The 27587-nt window shown below is 36.2% G+C and overlaps 4 protein-coding genes, 2 long non-coding RNA genes and 1 pseudogene across 7 annotated transcripts; 4 read left to right on the top strand and 3 right to left on the bottom strand.

Moving 5' to 3' along the window:
* The first annotated feature begins 2182 nt into the window (after positions 1-2182).
* LOC140819465 (uncharacterized) lies at positions 2183-3889 on the top strand. Its single transcript, XM_073179569.1, has 4 exons — positions 2183-2515; positions 2650-2732; positions 3452-3507; positions 3602-3889. The coding sequence occupies exons 1-4, from the start codon at positions 2344-2346 to the stop codon at positions 3678-3680; spliced, it is 390 nt and encodes a 129-aa protein (XP_073035670.1). The 5' UTR covers positions 2183-2343; the 3' UTR covers positions 3681-3889.
* Positions 3601-9836, bottom strand: LOC140819464 (extra-large guanine nucleotide-binding protein 3-like). The gene is made up of 8 exons (XM_073179568.1): positions 8853-9836; positions 8587-8724; positions 7741-7845; positions 7458-7643; positions 6583-6757; positions 5617-5861; positions 5284-5453; positions 3601-5190 (listed from the first exon to the last, which is right to left on the bottom strand). Exons 1-8 carry the CDS (start codon positions 9738-9740, stop codon positions 4620-4622), a joined length of 2478 nt encoding a protein of 825 aa, XP_073035669.1. The 5' UTR covers positions 9741-9836; the 3' UTR covers positions 3601-4619.
* A 2766-nt stretch (positions 9837-12602) lies between these two features.
* Positions 12603-13279, top strand: LOC140820280 (uncharacterized). Of its 2 annotated transcripts, XR_012115405.1 has the most exons (4): positions 12603-12768; positions 12842-12906; positions 12992-13044; positions 13230-13279. It is a non-coding gene; the product is annotated as an uncharacterized lncRNA (long non-coding RNA). The 2 variants fall into 2 exon arrangements; XR_012115404.1 differs by having other exon boundaries at positions 12603-12906.
* A 1788-nt stretch (positions 13280-15067) lies between these two features.
* Positions 15068-15951, bottom strand: LOC140819544 (uncharacterized). Its single transcript, XR_012115233.1, has 2 exons — positions 15598-15951; positions 15068-15488 (listed from the first exon to the last, which is right to left on the bottom strand). It is a non-coding gene; the product is annotated as an uncharacterized lncRNA (long non-coding RNA).
* A 695-nt stretch (positions 15952-16646) lies between these two features.
* Positions 16647-18844, top strand: LOC140819865 (UV-B-induced protein At3g17800, chloroplastic-like). Its single transcript, XM_073180110.1, has 3 exons — positions 16647-17014; positions 17345-17643; positions 17838-18844. The coding sequence occupies exons 1-3, from the start codon at positions 16889-16891 to the stop codon at positions 18673-18675; spliced, it is 1263 nt and encodes a 420-aa protein (XP_073036211.1). The 5' UTR covers positions 16647-16888; the 3' UTR covers positions 18676-18844.
* Positions 18672-20059, bottom strand: LOC140819866 (purple acid phosphatase 3-like; annotated as a pseudogene).
* A 2343-nt stretch (positions 20060-22402) lies between these two features.
* On the top strand, positions 22403-27496 carry LOC140820191 (uncharacterized). Its single transcript, XM_073180520.1, is given in 8 exon segments — positions 22403-23448; positions 25018-25056; positions 25160-25230; positions 26376-26440; positions 26551-26640; positions 26721-26813; positions 26892-27041; positions 27043-27496. Coding segments are annotated over 8 exon segments (1380 nt in total). The 5' UTR covers positions 22403-22828; the 3' UTR covers positions 27295-27496.
* The last annotated feature ends 91 nt before the right edge of the window (positions 27497-27587 follow it).

Consider the following 27587-nt stretch of genomic DNA (forward strand, 5'->3'; position numbering starts at 1 on the left):
GGTGACCCGAACATGATTCGACCCAACATATTTTTTCAAATTGACTTTCGGATCTAACTCGATTTGAATCGAACTAAAAAACCTCTAACCCTAACCTAAAGTTTTTTGGGTCGAATTCGTTTTTGACACCTTAATTAACGTACGGGGTTTTGATTTGTTATTTGTGTTTGTGGATAAACGATATTAGCATAGATAGAAATACCGACTTTGTCTTCTTAGTTAGCTATTGGTGATACCTCCATAAGATTCCAGATTATGGATGACCCGGGATAATAAATGGATACCTCAAAAATAGCACTGCACTCAAGTACATCAGTATGAGACATTTTATGCTTAACAATCATTACTTTCAGAACCACAGGTGTTGGCGTGTCAGAACAAGTTGTCAGAAGTAGGATATGGGCATCCATATTACCTTAAGTAGTAAGTGTGCACAGAAAACAAGGTAATCATGAGATTTCCTCCTCTAATTAGCTAGATATGTATTTCATTTGAGGGATTTTGGACTTTTGAGCATTCACGTATATTCATTTACATATACAGCTTTTCTTCTTGATCCTTCACTGCTGACTTAAGCATTACAGTTGTCACGCCGGACACAACTCTGACGCCTATTCACGAGTTCATCTTCTTATTTTCAGGACACGGTTGCAGCCATATTGTACAGAGATATACCTTCACCACAAGTTATATCTCCTTCCTCATCTTCCCAAAAAAAAACTTTCATCCGATCCAATGTATTGGCCCGATTCCACTTACACAATTCACTCAGGTCGCATCAGCTATATAAACCGATTTTCTCTTTACATTTTGAATGTAATTTTTATGGGAAAGATATCCTTCTTTCAATTAGCAAGGAATAAAATTAATATGTCTACAAAATTGTATGAAATATAGATATAAATTCTTCACGATCGGACAATCAAAAACTATAACATATGATAAATATACGACTCAAATTTTAAAATTATACAAAAGTCAAACGTTACTTATGGTGCAACCCAACTTATATATTAATATCTAGACTCTCATAATTACTTGTATGTATACAATGGATTTAAAAAAAATCTAAAGTTTTGAAAATTCTACAAATTATGAAGCAAAGATATATGGAAATTAATATGATAATAATTTAGATTAACTTGAAATGGACTTATTATACGGCCCAATGGTTATGGGCTTAATATCATGCTATTGGGCCTTGTGGAAGATTTGTGTCATTTAAAAATTTTATATATATAAAAAAATAGAATTTATATTTATACATTCCGTATCTAATTATTAAAGCATAATTAATTTATCAACTAAGTCATTTATTGCGATCAATTAATTGTTGAATAAACCAACTCTAGTATATACATTAAATAAATAATTTATTTAAATCATTTTATTATACTTAGCCATATCGAATAATATTTTTTTTACACATCTGTTTAGCGAATCTATCATGGATTGGATCATCAAGTTTTGAGGAGGGGCGAAACGGGTACTCGATTTGGCCTAGCACGTCTCATATTTGTACCATATTCACCAATTTACGTATAAGAGGAAAAATTTGTGTGAAATGGTCTTACGGTCGTATTTTGTGAGACAAATCTTTTATTTTGTTCATCCATGAAAAAGTATTATTTTTTATGCTAAGAGTATTACTTTTTATTGTAAATATCGGTAGGGTTGACCCGTCTCACAGATAAAGATTCGTGAGACATTCTCATAAGAGACATGTTCATAATTTAGAGAGTGTTTGTAATAACTTATTTAAGTGTTTTCACGTAAAAGTTGGAAAACGTTTAAAATGAAGGCAAAAATTTGTGTGAGACGTTCTCACGGTCTTATTTTGTGAGACAGATTTTTTTATTTGGGTCATCTATGAAAGAATATTATTTTTTATGCTAAGATTATTATTTTTTATTGTGAATATCAATAAGCTTGACCCGTCTCATAGATAAAGATTCGTTAGACCGTCCCAAAAAAAACTTACTCTAAAATAAATTGTTACAAATGCTAAGTTAATATCAAGATATGAAGTTTAAGACGAAATACGGAATTTGATCAAAGAAAAAAAGAAGGGAAGAAAAATCAAGAGACATTTCATCAATTACCGGGGTCTAATATTATTAAAGGAATTTGAGAGGATGCTTTTGTAATTTTGAAGTAGTTGTAACATTGAACGGCCAACTGTCCATGAGCTAGAATCTTCTTTCACCTTGCCGATTAAGCAAAATCAATAAGGAAAGAACAGTCTGATATTGAACTGTTTTCACCCAAGGGGCGAAGGAAAATTTCAAAATTTCTCTGAATACGAAGGAATCTGGAGATTGAAATCACTGAATTGAAGAAGAAATGGCGTTGCAATGGGTGATTCTAACGTACGTGGTGGCGGCTGAGGCGCTCGTTGCAGTGATCCTTACATTACCGTCGCCGAAGGCTATAAAATCTCGAATTGTATCGTTAATCGCGCTTATTCTTCAGCCATTGCTCTTTATTGTTCCTTTCGCTGCTTTTCAGCTTCTAGGTATGTGGTCATCTTTACTTTTTTGGGCTTTAGTTTGGATGATTCCGGTTTTTAGGGATCCAATCTTTGTTTTTTGTGCTCTGAATGGGGGAAATATAAAGTAGCATACTTGAAAATGTTTTGATGGATGCTAGATATATACTGGAAGAACGAGCATCGGTTGGTGTGTACAGGGGCGGTCTGCACCGCTGCTGAGAGGGATCGCTACGAGAAATCGGTGAGTGGTTTATTGTCTTCTCGTTCTCTGAATCGTAGTGTTCATGTTTTTTTTTGGTGGTTAATACTAATATTTCTTATTTCGAAGATCATGAGTTGAATCGTTAAAGAGTAGGCATGCTAGTTAGTGGTTTGGTTATCCTTTTTGTTAACCTGATTTTGCTTCAGTATCCTGGCAATTATATCTTTTTTTTTCCCTGTTACTGTCTTGTTTAACTTTCTTGAAGCTGCAGTGAATTTCCAAATATGCATGATAGCCTATTAAAAGTTTCCAAAGTATGCATCAGTTTTTCCACGCGACTTATCTCAATCAATGGTTTTGGTAATTTTTCAGTATTTTGTGCTGCCATTTTTTTTAACCACTTGAGGATCCTCAACATATGGGTTGGTGATCTCCAATATGTTTATGTGCTAGCTTATTTCTCCAAGAAAAGTGTTGCCTACAACGTTTTAGAGTTGCGAATCAAAATGAAAATTAATGTGGATTAATTCTGCTGTTTATGTGAATAACCGTTGTCAGTTGTGTTGTGGCTATTGTAATGTGGTTCTTGCTCCCCTCTTTCGTGTTTTTTCCATACTCCTTTTGTTTTCCATCTCTATCTGGAACTGTTGGCTTTTTAACATGTTCTTGCTGGTTCTGCCAAAACAAAATTGAGTTATGACGTGAGCCCATCTATGCAAGAGCGCTGTTATATCTCTTCTGTTGGTGTTGACATGCAGATCTACAAGGCTCAGAGGAATGCGGTTTTATGCTTTGGTGCTTGCCTCCTTTATTGGTAAAATGAAAGCTATTTCGGCTCGTCTTTGATTATAGTCTTCGAGCAATCACCTTTCAGTATATTTACACGCTGATTCTAAATGTATGTGCAGGTGCATCTTCCGTATCTGCAAGTATTATAGGGAGATTCAAAGCATGGAAGAAGTGGAGAAGAGGTACAAGGACCAGTAGCTTTTTTCCCCGTTCGCTCTCTTCTACCAAATAATGTGGATGCGAGGTTATTTCTAGCTACATAGAGGATTTCGTTTGTCTTGACATTATAGTTCTTTGATCCAAGTTTTCATGTATTTTGTAACTTGCGTATTCCTGTTTCCTACACGGATCAGATTTATGCATACCACTTTTCTGTGTGCTGCACCTATGAAGTTCGGTTTCTGATATCCTTGCTACTAGAATCTCTACGCACACTTTTCCCACCAAAAAATTCACAAGAAGCTACTTGACAATTACTATAGTTCTTCGAAGTCTGAGAGTATGTCAGGTGGTGAGGTTTTCTGTAATGTAATCTTTAAGGTCTTTTTCATGCAAGATTACTTCCATGAAGACATACATGGTCCAAATTTCAAGTTCTGGTACTGAGCATCATTGCCGAAACTGCTCAATGGTGTTGAATACTAACAATTTGGCCAAGGGGTTGTCTTGTTATGTGTGCGAGTGAGTCAGCCTTTGCAAACTATTTTAGCTTAGATCAGTATTTTAGTTGCCAAGGTCCCCTTGAATTTGAACTTTTAGAAATGGGTGAATAACTTTCAATATCTCACAAGACTGCATTTTTGCTAATGTTATAGAAAATTTCTGAAAAAGAAAATTAGATTTTGATTTCGAGGCCTTTCCTTTAATGAAAGCTCGGACTTAGCTAGTAAATTTCAAATTCAAACTAATTTAGGTTGGATAACATCAGTTTCTTAAACCAATCAACTTCAAATACATTAGTTTTTACAGAATTAAATTTCCGATAATCGCATGATCATGTATAAGGCTTTCATATGGGCTTTATAATTCTCGAATCTCGATATGTACATAAATGCTTTTGTACACTTGTATCTGTGAAAAACACCAGGTGCCCCTCTAAGGCTCTAACTCGAAATCGAAAAATTAAGAAGGAAATGTTCAGAGATTCCGTGAGGAACAACTCAATTCTGCACTTGAAAGTGAATCTGTACTCAAGGCATAAAACTCTCCATTCTTCTCTTCCCAGTCGATTATTTCCCGAATATATCTGAACGCTTCATCAATCGATATTCTGTCAAGGTCCCGAATAGGCCAAACATAGAGCTTTCTACCTGTGACGGAACTGTGCCACCTCTTGAATTTCACTGCAACGTGATAAAATGCCTGATGTGCCAAGGCATGGTTCTTGCTACGACTCTTGGATGGATGGAAATCTCTGAACCACTCACAAACTGTTAATGGGATCTCTTTGATTTTGTCCTGGAATTGATCGTATTTGTTCAAGAGAAGTATGCAGGGTGTGTCCACAAAACAAGAATTTCGCACAATTTTCTCCAGGAAATCTCTGTTTTCCAGCATCTTGTTGTGTGGAATACCGGTTCTCTGGATCGACACTTGATGGTAATCGGTTAATGAAAAACAGAAGACAATGGCGTTCATACCTTCGAACATCTCCAGCCGTTTTTCGTTGCTTTGGAGTCCTTTGGAGCTCAGCTGAATCAATTGATACCTGAGAATACAGGGATCAAGAATAGTTTGTGTAAACACAAGTAAGATGGAGATTTTCCTGATTAACAAAATTATTCGGTTTCTCAAGTCTTACTTTGGCAGATAATTTTGGGTTACAGAGTTTTCATCACAGATCTCAGAAATTGCACTCTGATCATCAAATGAGAATTCAATACATGCAACGCCATTGCTGGGAGTAACACCTTCAGCTAACAATATGTCCTTCTCAGAAGGTTCATACTCATCGCTCGATACCTCGACGACCTATAAAAACAACTAAATGTTGTCACACAACTCGTTCTACGGCATTAACAGAAAAACTTGGTGGTTGGAAATTGAAAAGATCATTTTCCCAAATATCCATTTGATTTATGACCTGAATTATAACAGTAAAGAGTATGTTAGTATGAATTGAGAATAGTCATACCCGGTCTAAGAAATATTTAGCAACATCAGGAAGAACCTGTAGTTCTTCCCTTCTTTTGTAAGTTTCCTGAATGGCAGGATCCTTCCAAATTTCATCTATGAAAGAAGCATGTTCACGAGCATAGGTGGGGAAATGAGTGTCTATATCTCCAGCAGCCATTATATCTAATAACCCGTCAGAGAACTGCTTGATTTTCTGGTTAACAGAATACATGCACTCCCTGCTCATGTCATTTTCACTTTCACCTGACAGCAATTAAATCCTTTCTTAAAACCACTGGCACCCGTAAAAAACAATGGGAACCAGGTATTTGAAGAAAAACGATGGCAAACATGATAATTTTGACTTGAGTCCTGTCCACAGATGCCAAAAGTGTTGTTCATTTTTTTTAAACCGGTCCAACAAAATACAAATAAAACAAAGCCATATAAGATAATGGAAATCCATAGAGCACACGTTTGATATGGTTAGAAAAATATGGCCAATTCTTTGTTCTGTGAGAACCGTTCGACAGGCATGTGTATAGGCTCAAGTTAAACATCTTCACACTCAGCAGTATTGCTATATTCTTGGCAACTCGTGTGCATGCTGAAAATCTAAAAAAATAGCCAAAACACCATCTTGGTACGTAGAGAGTCAACTCATCATCATTTTCAGTCTACTCGGGAGATTCAGAGGCTTGTTTGAGATATTAAGACTCACTTGTTAGAGAAAAAGAGAGGGAAAGGATTTTCAACTATTGATAACATGCCTTCAATTTACTGACGGTTCTAAATGATATACTGGACGTTCTAAACCAGCAAGTGTAGAGAATAGGGCTTTTGAGAGATTGTAGGATGAGCTCTAGAAACATTTCACGTGAGCCTTGAGCATTGTGTATGATTCCCTTGAGAATCTAAATAATATTTTTAACACAAAACATCATTGCCAACCTAAGAAAGAAGTGATTAACACCAAAGTTCCAACCTGGCGCAGACCTATCAGCAGCCAGACCAGAAGACTCTTTATTCAAGGCCTCTTCTTCAAAATGCTCTCTCCCTTCAAGTAAGATACAGAGATATCTGTAAATATTACTCTGAATTATTAGCTTCATGTTCAACAACTCTCCAGCAGAGAATTTGTTTGTGTATATAAACTTGGCCTGCCACAGGAAATGAAAACAGACAATAATGGAGTAAATTAGATTAAAATGTAATGTATAATCTTTGGGAAGAGGACTGAACCATGCCACCGACGGACTGCAAAGATAATATGGTATTTTAATATGCCTTGGGCCAGCAATAAATTATCAACTTAAGCTTTGAATAAGTGGATGCTGCCAAAGGAGTCATGAAGCTATAAGCAATAACAAAAAGGCTCATAATCATATCACCAATGCTTAACCACCACATCAAGAAACTTGCCTAGTTGCAATCACAACAACTTCCAGTAAAAAAATTTGAGAAGAATCATGGAGGCATACACATTATTGATGCAATCTCTGGAATGCAGACGATAACAAACAACAAAAGAACCATGCAGCAGAATCCAGACATATATTTCTAGAGGCGAAGAACAAAAGAACTATGAAGTAGAGAGGCATGCATGTGTGCAAGTGTACATACATAGACCCATGCATATATGTAAGAAACACAGGTTTTGTGAAGTTAATTTGAGTTACTAGTATTCATCCAAAGAAAGAATTACATGCCACAGGTTAACGGATGTTTAGAATATGATAGGATACATATATATATAATTGTCAGATATCCATATTTTAAGAAAGGCGTCAAACACAAGTGTTCGTTGAGGTAATCACACAATGCCTTTTAGAGACTAAGGATAAAAGTTCGTGCTTTTACCAGCTTGAAAATGGTTTCTGTTCCAGAACCTTCTAATCCAAGAAGAAAAAGATTATGGACATTAGATTGCTCCATATTCTTAGACAACAACCTAGCTGAAAATGAAGCAGGTTGTCCTTTTGCACAATGAGGGCTTTCAGATGGTACAGGCAGTGAAAACAGCGAGCAAAGGAAACGAATTGATGCCTGCCTAACAAAAAACCCAATTCAAACTCTTCAGCTGAACCAATATTAAACCATCAAATAGAAAAAAAGTAAATAATGTTTTATAGTACAGAAGAACCTTTCGCCATATGCATCCTTTAATGTTATTTTGACCTTCTTCCTCGTAGGATCCATCCTCATACAGCCAAAAGCGTGTATCACGAGGGCATTGCACGTTGGCCACCTTGAAAAAAGAGAATACAGGCTCATCAATTATTGTCTTCGAAAGACAAAATGAATCATATTATTTGTATAAAAGGAGGTTTCCTATAACTCCACTGATATTTTTGCTAATATCATAAATGCTACAACTAGAAAATGAATTCAATATTTTCTTACTTGGCAATTACAAAATAGAGAGCATACTCAAATGATGCTAGCCACTAGCCACAACTTACTGGGAACATGCATGTAAAATTCCCAAGGAGGAACACTATGGATAGTATGATTAACAGCATATGATCACCATAGATTTCAAAGTTTCGGACTGAAAGTCCACATCATAGGCTAATTTTCCAAATGAAGGGCTTTTCTATATTCCTTTAACTTCTTCCTTTGGTCCAAATTCAACCACACTGAAATCAATTTGGCAGGAACAATCATTTTACCGCCAACAAGAAGGGGACCCCACAATTTCAAGTCTAATCTGCATGTACCCAGTTCTTTTTCCATTCATTCAGAAAATTCTACTTCAGTATCTAATCAATGTTTTTAAAGATGTTAGGAGAATTAAGGCACCCAACAGCCTTGGAACCACATTCTGATGTGAAATTCTTTGAGCAAAAATTATATCAATAAAGATTGTATAGCATTCCCTTAACCATAAATCCACAAGAAGTGCATAAAGAGTACGTCGATAATTTAAAGATGCTACAAAACTGAGATGCCTATATGAACATGATTTTTGCACTTTGCTAAACTTTACCTTCAAGATTCTGAGCTCAATTCTTGTGATCTCACGTCCATTCATGTAAACACGTGTATTACCTTTGCTTGCATCAACCTGTAACTTGCCTCCAACATCTAATCTAGAACAAATGATACTGCTCGGCTTCTCACCCTCCTGCACAAAACAATAAATAACCATCCAACAGACAATATTAAAGCTTTAAACTTTTAAAAAAATGAGGAAGAGGAAGAATAGAAAAGAAAATTGCAAATAATCAAGCGTCAGAAATTAGTTTTCTTCACCTTCCCCCAAAGCCCAGATTCTTTATCATACCAATACCTCCCCGGTTTCAAATCCTTAGGCGGGAATCTACATGCCAACAGTTCCGTCAGCTCCTCTTCGTTCAATGGCCTCCCATTAACAATTACCTGCTCCGGCCTCACCTGATTTGCCTTGCATTCCCTCTCCGACAGCATTATCTGCTTGATCTCCGATTGACCACAGACCCTCGCCAAAGCCCTTGAACACGTACCCAATTTTCCCCTCTTCGCCTCATCTATGGGATTCCCAATACAACCCACGCACTTTCTCCCCTCCGACATGACCCCCATCGCCTTCAAAACACACTTCATACAGTATTCCGCTCCACAGACCATGCACTCCTCCATTTCTATGAAAAGCCCATTCTTCCTCTTCCCACACCTGCCACATCCTCTCCCCCTGCTTCCACCACGCAAAACACAATCTTTGCGTCCCATTTCCTTTTTCCCATCATCTTTGCGTTCCAATCCCTTTTTCCCATCATCAGAACACGCGGGATTCTCACGATCACAACTCTCACCAAAAATCTCAACTCTATCTTCGAAGCTCTCGTCCTCAGATTCGTCAAACGCCACAGAGCTGACACTCAGCCGTCTATCATACACGTCCGTCGAATCAGAACTGGAGTGGGATCTCCAAAAGGCGGCATTTTTTGGAGTGAGCGAGAGTGCCCTTTTGGAGAAGCTAGTGAATTTCGTTTTTGGATGTATGTGTTTGATCGGCCGCTGGTAAAACGGAGAAGGGCCTTTATAATCCACGGATATTGAGTAGTCAAGGTGCTCTTCGTCTGGCAATGGAGCACCTTCCGGCAGCATCTTTCTTAGCAGCTCCTCCCACGAATTTGGCTCCGGTTCCCCCGGAGCCGCCATTAGTGAGCTTTATGCGTGAAAATGGAGGTTTTGAAACGATCGAAAAAGATACATGAACACGGAGATGACACACTATACGTTACGTGCTGTTTAGGTTGGTTTTGTTGAGAAAAATATGGAAACCGAGAAAAAAAAGGGGAAATATAATAATATAAGCTAGTTTTCATGACGTCCTGTCGCCTATTTTTAACGTCATCAATTTATTTTTTTTAAAACCAAATTAGAATTTCAATGGCTTTATTTGATTTAATTTCGTACATAGATAGTTGGACTTAAAATCTTTCATCGATAAAAACTTATGTGAGATGAAGACGATTTTACGGATCATATTTTATGAAACGAATATCTTATTTGAGTCATGCATAAAAAATATTATTTTTTATGCTAAAAGTATTACTTTTATTGTGAATATTGGTAGTATTGACCCGTCTCACAGATAAAGATTCGTGAGATTGTTTCACAAGAGACCTACTTATCCTCATTATTTATTTTTTAAAAATAACTTTGCAAATATTTGAAATGTTACAAATATGTGGGTGGTGACATTTTAAGGGTAGATGAGATCCTATCTATGTGGACACTATCTTCACTCTATTTCAACGAGTAAGATCTTGCTACACATACAATTTAAAAAAAAAATGATCTTATATATGCATGAATAAATTTTGGTCATCCATCTTATCACGAGGATAATACTCACATGAGTAAGATGAAATAAACTTGAAAACTACATTTTTATACTAAAAATTTATGTTTGCCATGTTAATTTATTTGATCAGAAAAAGTGTTTAGAATTTAGATGGGAAAATTAGGTTTTTTTTTTTTTCCATTTTTTTTTATGTAAGATGAATTGAGATAGAATAGAACCCTTAATTTACAAATTTATTTCCTTGATAATCAAGTTACGCATATGTTAGTTCATTTATGCATGATAAATATGAGAAGCGTAGATTTTCAGTATGCTATTCCTCTTCTTCTATTAAAAAAATGTAAGCTCTTACATACATTCTATATATATATGACATTAAAGTTTCCTCTAAAAAAGCTTCATTCCTATTTTCAAAAAATATTTTTTATTAAAAAAATTAATATTTTACAGATGAGCTTCTTCAAAGATGATATTTAATCATTATTACAGCTATTTTACGAGATTTTGTTCATTATTATTACACTAACATTCGAGTACAACAATGTGCATGTAAACTCGTGGATAAAAATTTAAATGTGACAATATAAACATTTTTTTACATTTTACAACCCAAATTAGAGCAGGAGAAAAAGTATGCATCAAAATCTATATATCGAGAGAACATAAATAAGTTAACAAAATGATGGATTATTATAAAATTAATAAAAAATAATTATTAATTTTTCCTTTGATGATTTGTCATTTAGTATCGACTCTAACAAGAAATACCAACGCAATGGATCAATATTTGGAAAATATTTTCTCTTACATATCAGCAATGTTTGTCCAGTTAGATTCACATGCCCAGTCTGTCCCCTTTCCTTTAAAAAAACACACACATTCACTAAATTCCATCAACATGAATATCAACTTTTTTCAGGAAAAAAAAACGGAGCTTGGAAATATTCGAGCACTTCCTCCCATCAGCTTAAACCCAAAAAAAACAAGCCAAACATAACATTCCTTTATTCAAAGAACCGAAATTATTGAAAAGTGAAATAGATTGTCAAATAATTTCACAATAGTGCTGTATTATTACAAACTGCATACATACATACGGTTGTGTCACTGATAAGCAGTCGAATGTTTGGTATACCGACGATTTTATTGAGTAGACAAGAAAAGTATGCATACCTATTGGCATAACTGTAAACCAAGGCGACCACCTGTAGCTGCCTCCTCGTGGTTATCTTTTACTTCTAGATTGATTTTACTTCTAGATTGATTACTAAAACAAGCTTCATAGCACATGATTTCTGTTATGTATATCTGCAGTGTATTTCGAGGACAGCCCGTTTATGCAAGTGCTGTACGTATGTATGTGTATATATATATATATATATATATATATATATATATATATATATATATATATATATATATAGAGAATTGTTACCCTGCACCCAAGGGTGCAGGGTAACCGTGGAGCTGGCGCCCATGCGTGCATTTTATTTTTTTTTAAAAAATTTTTATTAACGACGGTTTTTATTCCTCCGTCGCTAATAACGACGGATTATTAAAATCCGTCGCTAATAACGACGGTTTGTAAATAACCGTCGCTAAATGTCTAAATTTTTTAAAAAAAATCGGACAGATATAAAAACAATTTTACGAGGAACTGCAAATGGTGAATGTATACACGAAAAACAAATGGTTGGAGTTTCAAAATGAAATTAGTCTGAGTCATGGTTATTACGTGCAACAAGCATCTATCGGAATTGAGTTTGGGGTTTACAATGTCATTAATTTTCAAGGTTCTTCTTCTGCCAAACATAGGCTGCTTACGCATGACATACAAAGAGACGATATATCATGTAGTTGCATGAAATTTCAATTTGAGGGTATTCCGTGCAGGCATATGTTAGCATTCTTTCGTATCAACCAAGTGTTCCACTTACCTGATCAGTATATACTCAAACGGTGGACAAAAGATGCAAAAGTTGGCGTACTATACACTATGGCTGAGCAAAATTTGGTCGACGATCCAGAAAGGTGTTTGATGTCTAGACATATGAGGTTATCTTGTAAAGCTTCAGCTTTAATTGATGTAGCATTTTTCAGTGATGAGGGGACAAACTTCTTGGCTGATGAGTTTGATTCTATTGATAGCAAAATGAAGGAGATGAATATTAATAGAACGTTAAGCAGTGGAATTCAAATTAGGAGTACCTTCGATGGAGCCATTGGTATCATTGATCCTTCAGAAATAAGAACAAAAGGACGTGGGAAGAGACTAAAATCATCGAAGGAGAAATCAATATCAAGGGGCCGACAGTGTCGTGGATGCGGGCGTCGAGGTGTGTCACATGACAAACGCAACTGTCCGAATTTGAAAGACGGGTATGTGTGTTTTTTTTTTAAAAAGTTTATAATTTCTTTAATAGTAATACGGATGACAAAGTTCGTTTATCAGGTCAACACTAAATAATAATAACACAGATGAGAACTCAGATGAAGAAGATTTTGGATCAATAGATGGTAACTCAAATACATAAATTAATTTTTGCATTTAAATATTGTTTCTTTGATAATATTTCACTAATAATCGTTTTCATATTTACAGGTTGTACAAACACGTGGACAACTGGAATGGACTTCGACGACTGAAATTAATTTGTATGTTTTTATGTTGGATGGTGCAAAATTTTAATAAGATAATGCTCTGCTACAATGTTTGAGCTATATTAAAGTTAAATTTTAATTACATATTTTGTTGGAAAAACATTATGAAGTTGTGTTCATATTCCTTGAATAATAATAAGATAGCGCTATGCTGATTTCTGATGCAATATTTTCTGCAGGAATGGGGCTGATCGAAGTTGCAATTGGTAGGATTCAGGGTGCTTGTCCGTAGTTATTTTAATAAGATAATGCTCTGCTTCAATTCATGGTTACAGTCATTGCAAATTTATTGTATGTTAGCGCAACAGCTTTTGACTATATTTAGAAATGGACGAGTCATGACTTGTGAGAATGTTACCTTCTTCCCTTTTGGCATCATGGATGATTATAATAATTTACTATTGATGGTTTTCTATGCAGCTAGATGCACCTCTCTCAGAACTCATGTGTCACAAGTTCAACATCTATTGGATATGTCATTCGTCTTATGCTACAGAAGAGACATAGGAGTTTTTACACATGCACATGTGAATAAGCTTAGCAAAACTTCATCAACAATGTTACCTGATGAATTTTTTTAGCTGTCAGAAAGCAATGCAAATTCTTGAGATAGGTTCTATTATCTGCTTTAATTAGCCATGCATTTTGGATTGTTCAATTAATTAAAACTATTGTCATATATTATTTTCCATGGAAGAGAAAGGGCAGACGGTGATTGTAGGATATATGAGTCCAGACTGGGAATGCTTTTTCTACTACCAAAACAGGAATTTTGCTTCAATATGCACGCATTAAAATTGTATTAGCTTGAAACTGCTCGAACGAATCAGGAACGATATTTTTTCCACATAATACATACATAGATACCATGTGTAAAAGATCTATTTGAGTGCCACAATAGCAACAGAAACAAACTTCCTCCAAATGTAACTTCACTAATATAGAATTGCATAGCTAATATTGATATTTCATACCATGAGTGCCACAGCATAATAGTTAAACATGGGAACATAATCAAAAATTGTTTTTATATCTGTCCGATTATTTTTTAAAAATTTAGACATTTAGCGACAGTTATTTACAAACCGTCGTTATTAGCGACGGTTTTGAATAATCCGTCGTTATTAGCGACGGATTAATAAAAACCGTCGCTAATAAAATCTTTGAAAAAAAATAAAATGCACGAGCTGGCGCCCACGGTTACCCTGCACCCAAGGGTGCAGGGTAACAATTCTCATATATATATATATATATATATATATATATATATATATATATATATATATAGTTATAATATGATATGAACCCGTGTAACCACGTAAAGCATAGCTTCTATTATATTAACTAGCAAGCTACTTAACATCAGCTGAGAGCTAATTCACTGACTCTGGTTGAACAAGAACATTGCGTAGCCCAGAATTCGCAATGCTAGTTGATGAGTTTTATTCAGTGTCATAAACATTTCATCCATGCTACATACTTAAATGCAATTACATTATATGAGCTAAAACGCTTTTTTATCATGTAATCAACCTTGATATTTCAGTCCCATCCCATCCCATCTCATCTCACCCTACTGTCACTTCTAAGTTCTATCATTAAAACAAAATAATATGTAATGTTTGGTGGTGTGCTTTTTTGCTGCAAATGGTTGGTAAATCGACACAAAACTTCGAGTATATTTGGAAAGATAAGCCAAATTTAAAATCGTGATTAAAAAGAGTCAATCCTGAAGTCACAAAATGTAGCTTTCAGAGTTTCAACTTCTCGTTTAAAAACCAAAGAAAAAACCCATTCTCACAGATCTCACTATTATAGTATTATTTTCATATCCAAACACAAATCTGCATCAGCTCTTACAAAAACAATTAAAAAAGGCACGCTGCATGAAGTAAGTTTTCAATCTGATTGATTTTATATCCAAAGTGGCCTTTGTTACACAAAAAGGAATCGCAAAACTACTTTGCAACAAAACCAAAGAAAATCTAGACCACAATCTTTTCTCATGACTTGGATATTGAAGCAACAACGCAAGTATAGAATTCAGCAGTAACAAAGACATCATAGGTTTCCAACTAACGGAATCCAAAAATTACACCCATATGCAATTTATCACTGAATTTCAGCAAAAGAAGATAACAGACAAGCAAACCTTCAACAACCGTATCGAAAACTTTTTCTTCAAATGTAAGTACGACATCAAAGACACCATCAGATGCATTTTCTTGCCAACACTGAGGGGAAGTTTTCACTCCTACGTTCCTCTTGAGCATAGGCAGTATCCGTTTCTTCGATAACTGCAGCCCATCTATGCAATTCCATGAGAAAACTGGTGACAAATTCAAAACTAATGTGAAGATTCAACTGTACTAACCCAACCAGAATGGCAACATCTGCATCCTTGTTTTGTCCTCACTCAAATAACTTTCGTTCCAAAGCTAATACAAACAGCAATCCACTCAAAAAACTTACAGTAAACAAAAATAAAAAAAGGCACCAACTACAAACAATCGAAGGAAATCAGCAAGTGATTAGTGGAAGTCTTACAAGTCGGGGTCTTTTCGACGAAGATCATCGAGCATGTGCTTATAGGAGGGGGTTCCGAAATCGTACAAATGTGGTTCTCTGAGAGAAGGTCCAAGGAGAGGGAGCTTAACGTGCTACCCGGTGCCGTACGACGCCACGTCGAAACCACTCCTCTTCAACAGTGCTTGTGCCTCCATGCTTCGATTCTGATTCGACGAACATTCCATTTCGTACCGTAGCTTCATCTTCCCCGATCACAGGATTTTTCGATTAATTTTCAGCAAGATTCTGAATTTTTTCGGAGAAAAATGGGAGTGAAATTCGTATTGAGATTCGAGCACGTAGGGAGAAAGAAGACGAGGGAAGGCGAGCAGGCAGAATTGACTGGGCCTATGGATCGAGCCCACAATCACTATGATACCCATTGAAACCAAATTGGGTTGTTGGAAAAAGCCCAATCAAAAGTGAGAATGGCAGAATTGATTTTGTTCATCTCAATATTCAAATTTAAAATTTTAATTATTTTTCATCAGAATACCGATACTATCGGTAACTCGGGATACATATGCACTCGACTAGATTTTTTGGTAGAGAATCTATGCATTGTTTATTGCAAAATCATTTTCGAGGACGTCGAGGATAAGGAGACGAGTAAACTTCGAGCTCTTATTTTGTGTTCTCTATGTATGGATTAACAAGGGAAAATAGAATATGCAAATAAATGTCAATATACTCACATTAGCAGGTCTCTATTGAAACGATCTCACGAATCTTTATCTGTGAGACGGGTCAACTCTACCGATATTCACAATAAAAAGTAATACTCTTAGCTTAAAAAGTAATACTTTTCCCAAATAAGATATCCGTCTCACACAATACGACCCGTAAGACCGTCTCACATAAGTTTTTGTCTATTCACAAATATTAAAACATTATTATTAATATTTTTTAGGACGATTTTATTATATTATTCAATTAATTTAATTATCATTTTATTTATAAAAAAAAAAAACCAAAACATTTATCGAGACACGTGACATCATAAAACCGACACGTGACATCATAAACCGACACAAAGATGGAGAAGCCAAATTCGTTTCAAACTTTCCACCTTCAACGAAAGCTTGCGTGCGTGCATTGATTTTGTTATAGTCGACAGAACCAGCTGATCAAAATATATTTCTTACTTTAATCTGATCCGAGCTTCTTGTTCGCGTTGTGTTTTGCTGTTCAATTCCCTTATTTTGTGTTCGTTTCTTTGTTGCTGTTGAGCGTTGTTGATCGATCTTTCTGGCGGGGTTGGTAGTTGAAAATGGAATCAGTGGCGGCTCTTCAGTGTTCTTGCAGCAATGTTTCTTTCAAGCTGTGTGATTCGGTTGCTCGATCGCTGTTGAATCGGGTTGAGTCCAAACCCATGCTCGGCCGCTCTTGGATTCAGGTAATGATCTTTTTTTCTTCATGTTTGAAATTTTTTTTTAAAAAAATTGTTTGATTACGTATTATTTTTATTTTTTTGAATTTGGTTATTTATTTTGAGATATTTGAATCATAGGCAACCATGATTTACTTTGTGGATTCAGAAATATTCAATCTTTTGAGAGCCCATTTTTGAAGTTTTGTGAATTGATGAGCTGTTTAAGTGAGATGATTAACGGTCTCCTTGACTCATTTGATGAAATAGTAGACTTTGGATTTGTTCAAGTTTTGGTTTGAATCTGTCGTCATTTTTTCAAATTTTGCTTATTCGTATTGGGTTGGCGTGTCACAGCAAAGACAGTGGATTTCTCGTATGAAGTGTGGCAACAGAAAATTGGGTTTTATGAATAAAAAGGTTAATTCAATTAGAGCGTCTATGCAACCTTCTATGTCAGACAGTTCACATGGTCCTGTTGCTCCACTTCAGATGGAGTCTCCAGTCGGTCAGTTTCTCTGTCAGATTTTAAGAAACCACCCGCATCTTGTAGTTGCAGCAGCGGAGCATCAGCTCAAACAGTTTCAGTTTGATCGTGAATCTGAGAGAGACAAGGAAGAGCCATCTACATCTGGGACTGAATTAGTTTTGTACAGGTGAGCCATAGATGTATTTTTACTAGCCAGCAAACATTTAAACTCTGTAAAGTTTGAGACTTTTGGATTTCTAATCTTCCATGAGTTTTTTAAGTGCGTTGAATCATGGTTTAACTTGTTGTTTTGTGTAATTGGAAATTACATTTGAATGAGTTAGTATTAATAGTTTGATGGGACTCTTTTAATGTGTTTAGGAGAATTGCAGAGGTGAAATCCAATGAAAGGAAAAAGGCTGTGGAAGAGATATTGTATGCATTGGTGGTGCAGAAATTCATGGATGCTAATGTACCTTTGATACCCTCAATTACCCAATTGTCTCCTAACCACACTGGTCAAGTTGATACCTGTCCCAGTCAAGAAGAGAAGCTGGAACATCTTCACTCTGCTGAAGCTTATGAGATGATACAGAACCATCTGGTTCTCGTCCTTGGAAATCGACTTGGTGATTCTGACTCAATTGTTCAACAAAGCAAACTAAGGATTGGTCAGTTATATGCAGCGTCAGTTATGTATGGATATTTCCTTAAACGTATTGATAAGAGGTTTCAGTTGGAGAAGACGATGAGAATTCTCCCACAGGGTATTGATGATGAAGAGATTAATAGACAAGAAGTTATAACAGAGGAGATGAAACCTGGTGGCACAAGCAGAGATGAGTCTTTTGGAAATAGTCAAACCCACTCAGAAATGTCATCGTGGGACGGTGGTGCTGGTGCTAGAGGCTTCAGCGGGATAAAGCCATCTAGATTGCGAACTTATGTCATGTCATATGATGGTGAGACACTTCAGAGGTATGCAACCATCAGATCTAAAGAAGCTGTTAGTATCATTGAGAGGCATACACAAGCTTTATTTGGTAGTCCTGAGATAGTCATCTCGCCTCAAGAATCCATTGATTCTTCCCAAGATGAATTAATCGAGATTAGTATTGGTGGCCTGAGAAGACTGGTCCTTGAGGCTGTTACTTTTGGTTCCTTTCTTTGGGTTATTGAAAGCTATATTGATAGCATGTACCATTTTGTTGCAAATTAAGCAGTGTTCTCCTGTTTTCTTGGGCAGGGAAAACTGTGATATAGTTTCATGAATTTTTTTTTGTGGATGAATACATACACTCCAGTGTTGTTTATGTGCTGTAGACAGTGATCATGCCCATTTGGCCATTTATATACATAGGAATCTTGTTTCCCTGAAAAATAAAGAAGATGTGAAGTTATTTTCCTGCACACACCTAGTGTAAATATTACATTGGGAAAAAATCCGAGGTGGGTTCATGACCAACATATAATCAATCACCATTCACCTATTAGGTTTCACCTGTAGAACAGGCAAGAGTTGGTGCATAAGTTCTTCCGTGTCACCTCGATGGCCGATGCTTCTTATAGGGTGGTGTCCAACCACAATTTTCCACGGAGCCTTCCATGTTTTCAGGGCTGTGTTTAAATCCTACGGAGTAAGAATACAAAATTTAGACCTTATCTTGGGAATTTGCCTTCCTGTAAACCAGCTTTCAATTGTTTTTTATTCAGAAAAATAACAAAAAGTAACCTTTAAAAGGTTAGAAAGGTATTTGTCCCTTGGCATTATGCCTTTCCAATTGAACTTGTGGACTGGGCGGTTTACAAAGTACTTGTTGACAAAAGGAGTTGTGTCAACAAAGAAAATTTGCAGAAATCCTGAACCCAATGATTGGTGTAGTAATTAATATTATTGAGGAAACATGTCAATCAAGAAAACATAAATATTAAAATGAAGAGAGAAAACAATGGATTTGAACTTGATGTGGTATTTAAGTCGCGTTTGCAAGAGTTTATTTTAACTGTTTTTCCCAACTTCTAACGTGGCCCTACAGCAGGAAGAATTATTGAGAGACAGGAGGTTTGGGGCGAAATCAGAGGTACAAGGAAATTTTATATTAAACAACTCAAACTTAACTTTTACTTCGATTTAAGCATGTTTCAAACTGAAGGAGAAATCATAATCACATGTATCTCAAATTTAATTTCAAGTTCAAAGAAACAAGAAATTCCATTCTTGAGTAGTTTCAAGTTCAAAGAATTTATATTGAGTATTGAGTAGTTTCACCTGACTCTATTCCTGCTTGAACTATGAAAGACCTGTGGCAGTGCCATCTCCAGTCGCGTCTTTTAAGCAATGGATTTAGTTGTGCCTGAACATTTCCATGATAATCATGGTTGCCTAGTACTAAATCACCAAGTAAGATGAAAAGGGTACTGGTCACAATATAATCTCATGACTTATTGCATACCAAGGTTTTCGAAGGCATCTTGCGGTGTAAATATCGGTAAATGATTGCTGGAAAGCAGGATCATGAAGCCCTGTTAGTCCATCTTTGTAAAAATTATCACCTGTTTGAGACTATAAAATCTATCCCTAGCTTGGCTCCAATATTTCCCATCTGTAATATGTAAACAATTCGTATCTTCATAAATGTGCCGATTTTAGCCTAATGTTGCCAAAAATATTATTTTCTCCTTTTATTGATGTTTCTTTTTTTTAGGCTTAATTTTGACCATTTGTGCTTCTTCTTGCTCAAGTATTTGCTAATCACCTGTGTCAGCAAGCTCTGGATGTTTTCTTATGTTCTCTTACATGGAAAATTCTTTGGTCTTTCTAACTTTCAGACCATAGACAAATATTTTTGTACCACTCCTTTGTTATTATAGACAAGATAGAACATTGATGCCTCTTGTTATGGTTTCCCTGATTGATTGTATGTCTCGATCTAATATTAATTCATTGCTACTGTTACTTGCTTCAGTGGCGGAGGATCGACTACCGTGGCTCCAGTTCATGATGGATATGTTCTTCAGAAGGCACTTCTTCATATTTCATCTTTGGTATTTTGGTGATACTCATATTATGGATAATATTTCAGAAAAGCTGATTTTATCTGTGTCAGAACCATGTCTCTTCGCTGTCTACGTAGAACTCATGCATGCATTATATATAGTCTCTGTACGGAATCGTTTGGCTACTTGATGCAACATGCAATTTTGATTAAAAAAATGTGAAAGGAGGGTGATACTTAAGGTCAGTCTATTCTGACAAGATTAACTGTCCTTATTAACTAACAGCTTCTTGCACGCTTATAAGATGTTATTTTATCCAAACCTATTGGAGCATATTTTCGACATGAAATTCAACATACATACGGGAACTCCAAGTCTTGTAAGATCCTTTTTTGTGCCTAAAATTCTGTCTGAAAAAAACAAAGAAATTACAGAAGATTGGGGATCACCATTTTTCTTGTGCTTCCATGCCTACAGTTTTGAGTATAAAATGCTGCAGGGCTGTATAGATATGTGTCTGTTGGTTTGTTTGGCCTCTTGCCACGAGCTTGGTGTTTCTTTTGGCTTTCCAAGTTACCATTTATATTCTGCATGTATGTACAGATATGTATCTGCATGCAGGAATACGAACAACAACAGAAGATGAGCCACTGCCAGATGTGGATGCAGTTCATTTTTTATATAGTAAAACAGAATTTAAATTTTCACCTGACGAGCACCTTCAGATTGATGGAAAGCTCCTCTTCTTCAATTCGCTTATACGAAGACAAACAATCAAGAACGACAGCAGAGAAATACAATATATGTCTGCTTTCATCATTGTGCTATAATATTTAGAGCTTCGATCAGCATTGGATTTGCTTGGATGCTGAGAAATCCTGCTGTTTTCTAGTTTAAATGAGAAAAATAAGAGGGGAAATCATTCTTGATTAATGTATTTTATTGGCATTTCGCAGTAAATGCTAGTGGAAAAGAGTCAAATACATGTTATTAATGCCAACACTTATCTTTCTGTTTCTTGAAAAAGAAATTCAATCCTCTCTCAAAAGTATAAAGAAGAAGAAAAACACATTCAATTCCACTTTCTTTTTTTCAATGTTTACAGTTCAAGGTAACATTATTTATCACATCCCTCAATTGTTGCATGTGTTATATATACTACCAGAAAGTAGGGGTTTGTTTTTGGTTGTGGTCTGAAGTTTAGGAGATACTTAGGATTCCCCGAAACATTGTAAAACACAACTTGGAAAAAAAAAAGAAGTTTAGTGTTGTCAATTAGTTTTAATTAAATCACATGTTACTAATGTGAATAACAATATATTTGTAATTATCATTATGGTGCAACATGACCATATGTACTACTATATCATATTCAAATGCAACAATATAAGATCAGTCATATATCATATTCAAATTATAGATGTTAGCTTAGATTTCTTAGACAAAACGTAACCTTAAGATACGGGGGTTGAGCCTATTTAGTTGTCAATGAGTTGAACTATCAGACTCGTTAGTCCGATATGTCAATCTTACAAATTAAAATCTGATGTATCTGTTTTATGATTCACAGAATCCACCAAATCATACGTCGTACTATCAACAGTTTTGCAAGAGGATACTCATCTCAATAATATTGTAACTCATAATACACGTTTAATTTGACATGTATTATATTTGGCAAACAATTACTCCGCTTAATTCAAGATAGAAGTATGTTCCAACGTATTCCAAATTAACTAAAAAGGTTAATAAATTAATACCAAAATCTTTTTTAATACAACTTGGAATCAATTGTTTGACATCGTACAGATTTAGTAATCATCAAAGGCAAACGGGCAGTTTTATGCTTATCCAATATTCCAGCAACTTCCAAACACGTCCCAGTTGAAACCTGTCACCAATGACCACGTGTCTGTACAAGAAATCCAATCGATTTCGGACCGCCGCAAATCAGAAATTGAAGAGCTAGTACAGCTCGACACGTGGCATTCCATCGCCTCCAGCTTCGAGCCAGCGTGCCTTCTGCACCTCTATTTATACTCCTCCGAAGCTCTCTCTCTTAGAAATTAGAAATCAATTTCAGTTCGAATTTTCCTCTTAACAAGGAGAAAAAAAAGAAATCACATTTATTTTCTGATTTTATACATTAGAACGGGAGAATTGTTGGGAATGATTTTTTACTTATTTGACTAATTTCGGTTGCCTGAATGAGTAAAATTGTGTTATCTATTGGTGCTCCAGAAATGGCGGATTTCGATGCTGACTTTTCTTGATTTGCACGTCGCTTGATTTTACGATTTTTAGTCTAAGACGGGAAAAGAAGAGAGAAATCTTTACCAGTCTTCAGCTTGTTATTTTTTCTCATTTCTTGGTTCATGATTTGCTTTGCATTCCCAGACCCAAATTCTTTTTGCGTGAATCGACGTCATTTGCAAGCAAGAATTAATATAATCTCAAAACCCAGATCGAAATTGTATAAAAAGTTGCCTTCACGGTCTGTCTATCTATCTCAGATTTCGTCAAGGTTGAATCTTTCATCGGTGTTTAAGTCGTCAGCAATGGTTAAGAACGCAAGCGATCCGGCGAGCACCGTCATGCTGACGTCGGGAGCTAGCGGAAGGATAAATGCTTTGCTATCCTTACGCTTGTTGAAAAGCCTGTGGCTGCTGATCAACGCTTTTTGGTTGATTTTTCTGTTGCCGTTTCGGGGGAAGCGGTCTGCGGAGAAAGGTGGCAGCGGTGGCGGAGGGAAGGAGGAGAAGCCTCAGGGGAAGGTGGTGAGGGTGCCCGCGGCGATGGTGCCAAGGAAGAGCTTCGCGGCGGCGGTTGACAAGGTGGTGGCGGCTCGGCGGGCTTTGGCCATTCAGAGGGTGGTGGAGGATAATGGTACTGATGGGGATGTTAAGGAGAGTGTGAGGGATTTTTCACTGTTGGTTTCATCCAGAGGTGACACCATTTTCACACAATCGTGGACACCTGCTAATATTAAAGTCAGGTATATTAGAATCATAGTTTCATATTTTCTTGGCTATAATTTTACTTTGATTCATAAAGTCATTGCAATCTACGCATAATTATTTCTGTGAAATGGCGTGTATATTTCATCCTCTGATGATTGACATTATTTGGGTTTTTTTCATTAAAGTTCAATGAATTTGAAGTTTGTTATAAAAAAAGAAATCAAGACGCAGAAATCACAGACGACTACTGATTTTAATCCCATCAAGTTTTGCCCCTAATATTCTTCTGTTGTTCCTCTTGTTTCCACCTGCTGTAAAAGATAAGATTTTGAATGTGACAGAGACAATTCCTTCACTGGAGCATATATGTTTTGTCCACGTGCATAAAGTCGATGTTCTTGGTTAGCTCCATTCGAACATATCTAGATTCTAGATATTCAAGACCTGTGCATCAAAATATAACAGGAATATTCCAGCATAAGTAGGGAGAAGAATAAATAATTTGTTCCCGCCTCATGATTTGGACCGCTTTCCAAGAGTTGCAAAAAACCAAGTGGCTTTTTGTGATGGTGACACTTTCTTCTTGGGTTCTGTGGTAGGGTTGGCAGGAAGATAAGAAATTAGTTCTGTTATTTTAGATTTTTGAAAAAGACATTGTTGCCATAGTGAGGGATGGGAGAGGTGCTCCACCATTTACATGCCAAAAGGCCGTAGGTCTCAAAGTCCACAAATATGGGCGTCGGCACTCGTGTTTTGAAGCGAGGCTGGTCCTCTCCTATGTAATGGTTATGGTTATGGGCCTATGGCTGCACCAGTGTGGCATGGAAAAATCCATGAGTTATGTTACATTTTACTGATTGATAACAAGTCTTAGGTTTGGCCAAACCTGCTACTTCATCATCCTCTCGATAGTTTCTGTCGTCATGCTGTGTTTTACCTCGTTAAATTTCAAACTCGTCATGAGATGGGGGACTATGGTCCCAGACTGGATAAAAATATTGCGCCGATTAAAATTTATACAAGGAACTTAATTATTTTCTTTTAATTCAACTTGTCAAAACAAAATAACTGATCCAAACACAGTAATTGATAATGTCATACATCTCTGTCATAGAATTTCTTGGTTACATCCTTTTATAGTTCACTTATAGATCAATTACCAGATTACAAGAAATGAAGGCTATTGCACGATTATTTTGTTTGGATTGTGCGTAGATCGGCTTCTATACTAATGTCAGCAGGATATTCAATATTTTGACTGAAAGACACGATGAATTCTTTTTAAGGATGATTTAGATCACATTCAATTTATCAAAGACTAGACCCTAAACCAAACAAAAGAAAAGTGCCTTTCTGGTATCTAATAATTCTGGAAACTTAACCAATGTGGAGGTTTTTCTCGTTTTTTCTCTCGGCTCATATTGTGCAGTCTCTCTTTCCTTTGAGTGGCTCTCCTACGTATTGAGGGGCTTCTACATATTTCAGCTGAAACGAGGAAATCAATTCATGTTATGCTCATCTTTTGTGCTTTACCTGCTATTTTTCTGAGAAGCATGACTGCCTTGAGATTACTCTAGTGCTAATTATTTGCTTCTGGTGCATAGGGGATTGGTTGTCCTTTTGCATGGCTTGAACGAACACAGGTATGCTACTGTATATGCATTGTATTCTTTTTTTCATCAGATGCTATTTTGTTCATTTTCTTTATCTTCTAAAGCCCTTTTATCGTGTGTGTTTGTCTAACAGTGGCAGATATAGTGATTTTGCAAGGAGGCTAAATGCAAATGGCTTCAAGGTCCATGGAATGGATTGGATCGGTGAGTGACAAACCACTTTACTTTTCGAATGTTTCATTTTCAGGAATATTTGTGACAGTCTTCGATATGAGGATATAAGTAGTGAACCTTTGTCATTCAAGTGATGATGTGTTCTTACCAAATAATATATTTTGGTGTTTCTTGGATACTAAAGAAGGAAAAATAATAATGATAGCTTATACTTTTAATTTTGCCGCATATTTGTTCTGTCCAAACTCCAAATTTTAGCAGGCAACCCATTTTGTAGGTTATGATAGTATTTATCTCGACATATTTTGAGTATCGCTTATTAGACATGTAAGAAGAACATATGACAGTTATTTTCTTTTGGAGAAAAGTTTCTTGCAAGTTTGTTGACGCGCGACTAAGCATGTTCACTGGTTTAAGTAATCCGAAACATGATTGTCGATTATTTCTGAGACAGAGCAGTATACACGAACATACGCTTTCTAAAACATGTAAAAGAGCAAAACCTTCTGCTTTGTTCATCTATACGATGATCATCAGGAGACAACCAGTTCTGTATGCTATTTACAGTCTAGAATGCAGAGATTCAATATTCAACTATGCATGTGTATTTGGATGTTGCAGGGCGTTAATAAATATCAATCTGGATGCCATTGGTGCATAAAAGTAATATGAAGCCCTCCTTTATAAGTAAGCTTATCATTCATGTCATTGCATGATTATGTGTACCTTGTAAATAATGTATGGTCGAGGAGGAGGCATGCTTCCGAAAATCGGATTGAGTAAAGAACCACTTAATGCTAAAAGGAAGCAGATGCCATATATGAACAAAATGTGTATAATCTTTCTAACATCCTAAAAAACTAGGCACTTGGAAAAAGGAGCTCGATTCCTTGTCTTGAGATATTTGGTGTATTGATGTCCATTAGGCAGTAGTTATACGAACGTGAATTTTTCATCGAAAAGGACCTCTTTCTATGTTGTGGCAGCGAATTCAAGTGTTCTGTCTAAATGTAATTACGACAACAAGCTAATATTCTTTGGCATTTAGTTTAAATTTAACTACATAAAACGACATCATAATGAAAACTTTAGTTGCTAGTCAGGGTTCTGCTTTCTATGACATGTTTACTTCACAAAAGATCGTTTACTCATCGAATCTTTTTGCCTTATTGTAGGACATGGTGGGAGTGATGGACTGCAAGCATATGTGCATTCTCTCGATTATGCTGTAAACGACATGGTGAGTGTCCTCCCATATTGGTGCACCTGATACAGAACAAGCACCTTTTTAATGATGACTAAATAGCACAAAATATTTAAATCGCCTCCCGTATATTCTATTCTGTGCAGAAAATGTTCCTCAGCAAGGTTTTAGCTGAAAATCCAGCACTTCCTTGCTTCTGCTTTGGTCACTCAACCGGTGGAGCCATAATCTTGAAGGTAATATAAAAAAAAGATTATCATTCATATTATCACAACCTTACATCCCATTTCTTAACGATTTTTCTTGTGTTAAATAGGCAGTACTTGATCCAAAGGTGAGACAACGTGTATCTGGTGTGGTATTGACTTCACCTGCTGTAGGTGTTCAGCCATCCCATGCTATATTTTCGGTACAAATCTCTCTTTTTTGTTTCAGATTGTTTAATTTGAAAAGATCGAATTCATGACCTTAGTTGGCTCGATTTTAGGTTCTGGCTCCAGTTTTTTCGTTCTTGTTACCAAGATATCAATTCAGTGCAGCAAACAAGAGTGGCATAGCAGTGTCCAGGGATCCAGATGCACTGGTGGCTAAGTATTCGGATCCACTAGTGTTTACTGGTTCCATCAGAGTAAGAACCTGGCTACGAAATTCTGTGCCTAACTGCCTACTTGCAACAGAACTTGAGCCGATTAACAGTGCCGTTTCTGGTCCTTCACGGCGCAGCAGATTCAGTGACAGATCCCACAGCCTCCCAGAAGCTATATGACGAGGCTACATCAACTGACAAAACGATCAAGCTCTACCAAGGGTTCTTGCATGATCTACTTTTCGAGCCCGAAAAAGAAGATATCATGGATGACATAACTGCGTGGTTGAATGGTAGATTGTGACGTCGGTGTAGCAGCAACTAGTTACGATTCACTTGCTTCAACCACTCAGCCTCGACTACTCGATGGCAATGAAATGTTTGCCTTGATGTAATAATTCTTTGCGCATTAAATCAGAGGCCTGATACAATTTTTTTATAATAATAGTCTTTTTTAATTAAATTTATTGATCCGTTCTAAACTAATGTTGTGATTTCTCGTGGTATGGCTTATGTTTGCTGTTTTCAAATTTCTCAGTTTTTGGTTATGGCATTAGGAACACATTATTAGATGATTGATTTATCCGATATTGTAAT

Source organism: Primulina eburnea, chromosome 18 (assembly GCF_022965805.1).
Source record: "Primulina eburnea isolate SZY01 chromosome 18, ASM2296580v1, whole genome shotgun sequence".
Lineage (NCBI taxonomy): Eukaryota > Viridiplantae > Streptophyta > Magnoliopsida > Lamiales > Gesneriaceae > Primulina > Primulina eburnea.

Bases quoted from the DNA above. Each gene is read 5' to 3' on its own strand.
- LOC140819465 (XM_073179569.1), top strand. From the start codon at position 2,344: ATGGCGTTGCAATGGGTGATTCTAACGTACGTGGTGGCGGCTGAGGCG. The intron at 2,733-3,451 runs GTGAGTGGTTTA...GTTGACATGCAG, and splicing joins GGGATCGCTACGAGAAATCG to ATCTACAAGGCTCAGAGGAA. The intron at 3,508-3,601 runs GTAAAATGAAAG...ATGTATGTGCAG, and splicing joins GGTGCTTGCCTCCTTTATTG to GTGCATCTTCCGTATCTGCA.
- LOC140819464 (XM_073179568.1), bottom strand. From the start codon at position 9,740: ATGGCGGCTCCGGGGGAACCGGAGCCAAATTCGTGGGAGGAGCTGCTA. The intron at 7,846-8,586 runs GTAAAGTTTAGC...TCTTTTTTCAAG, and splicing joins TTGAGCTCAGAATCTTGAAG to GTGGCCAACGTGCAATGCCC. The intron at 7,644-7,740 runs GTTCTTCTGTAC...TTTGTTAGGCAG, and splicing joins AAGGATGCATATGGCGAAAG to GCATCAATTCGTTTCCTTTG.
- LOC140819865 (XM_073180110.1), top strand. From the start codon at position 16,889: ATGGAATCAGTGGCGGCTCTTCAGTGTTCTTGCAGCAATGTTTCTTTC. The intron at 17,015-17,344 runs GTAATGATCTTT...GGCGTGTCACAG, and splicing joins TCGGCCGCTCTTGGATTCAG to CAAAGACAGTGGATTTCTCG. The intron at 17,644-17,837 runs GTGAGCCATAGA...TAATGTGTTTAG, and splicing joins ACTGAATTAGTTTTGTACAG to GAGAATTGCAGAGGTGAAAT.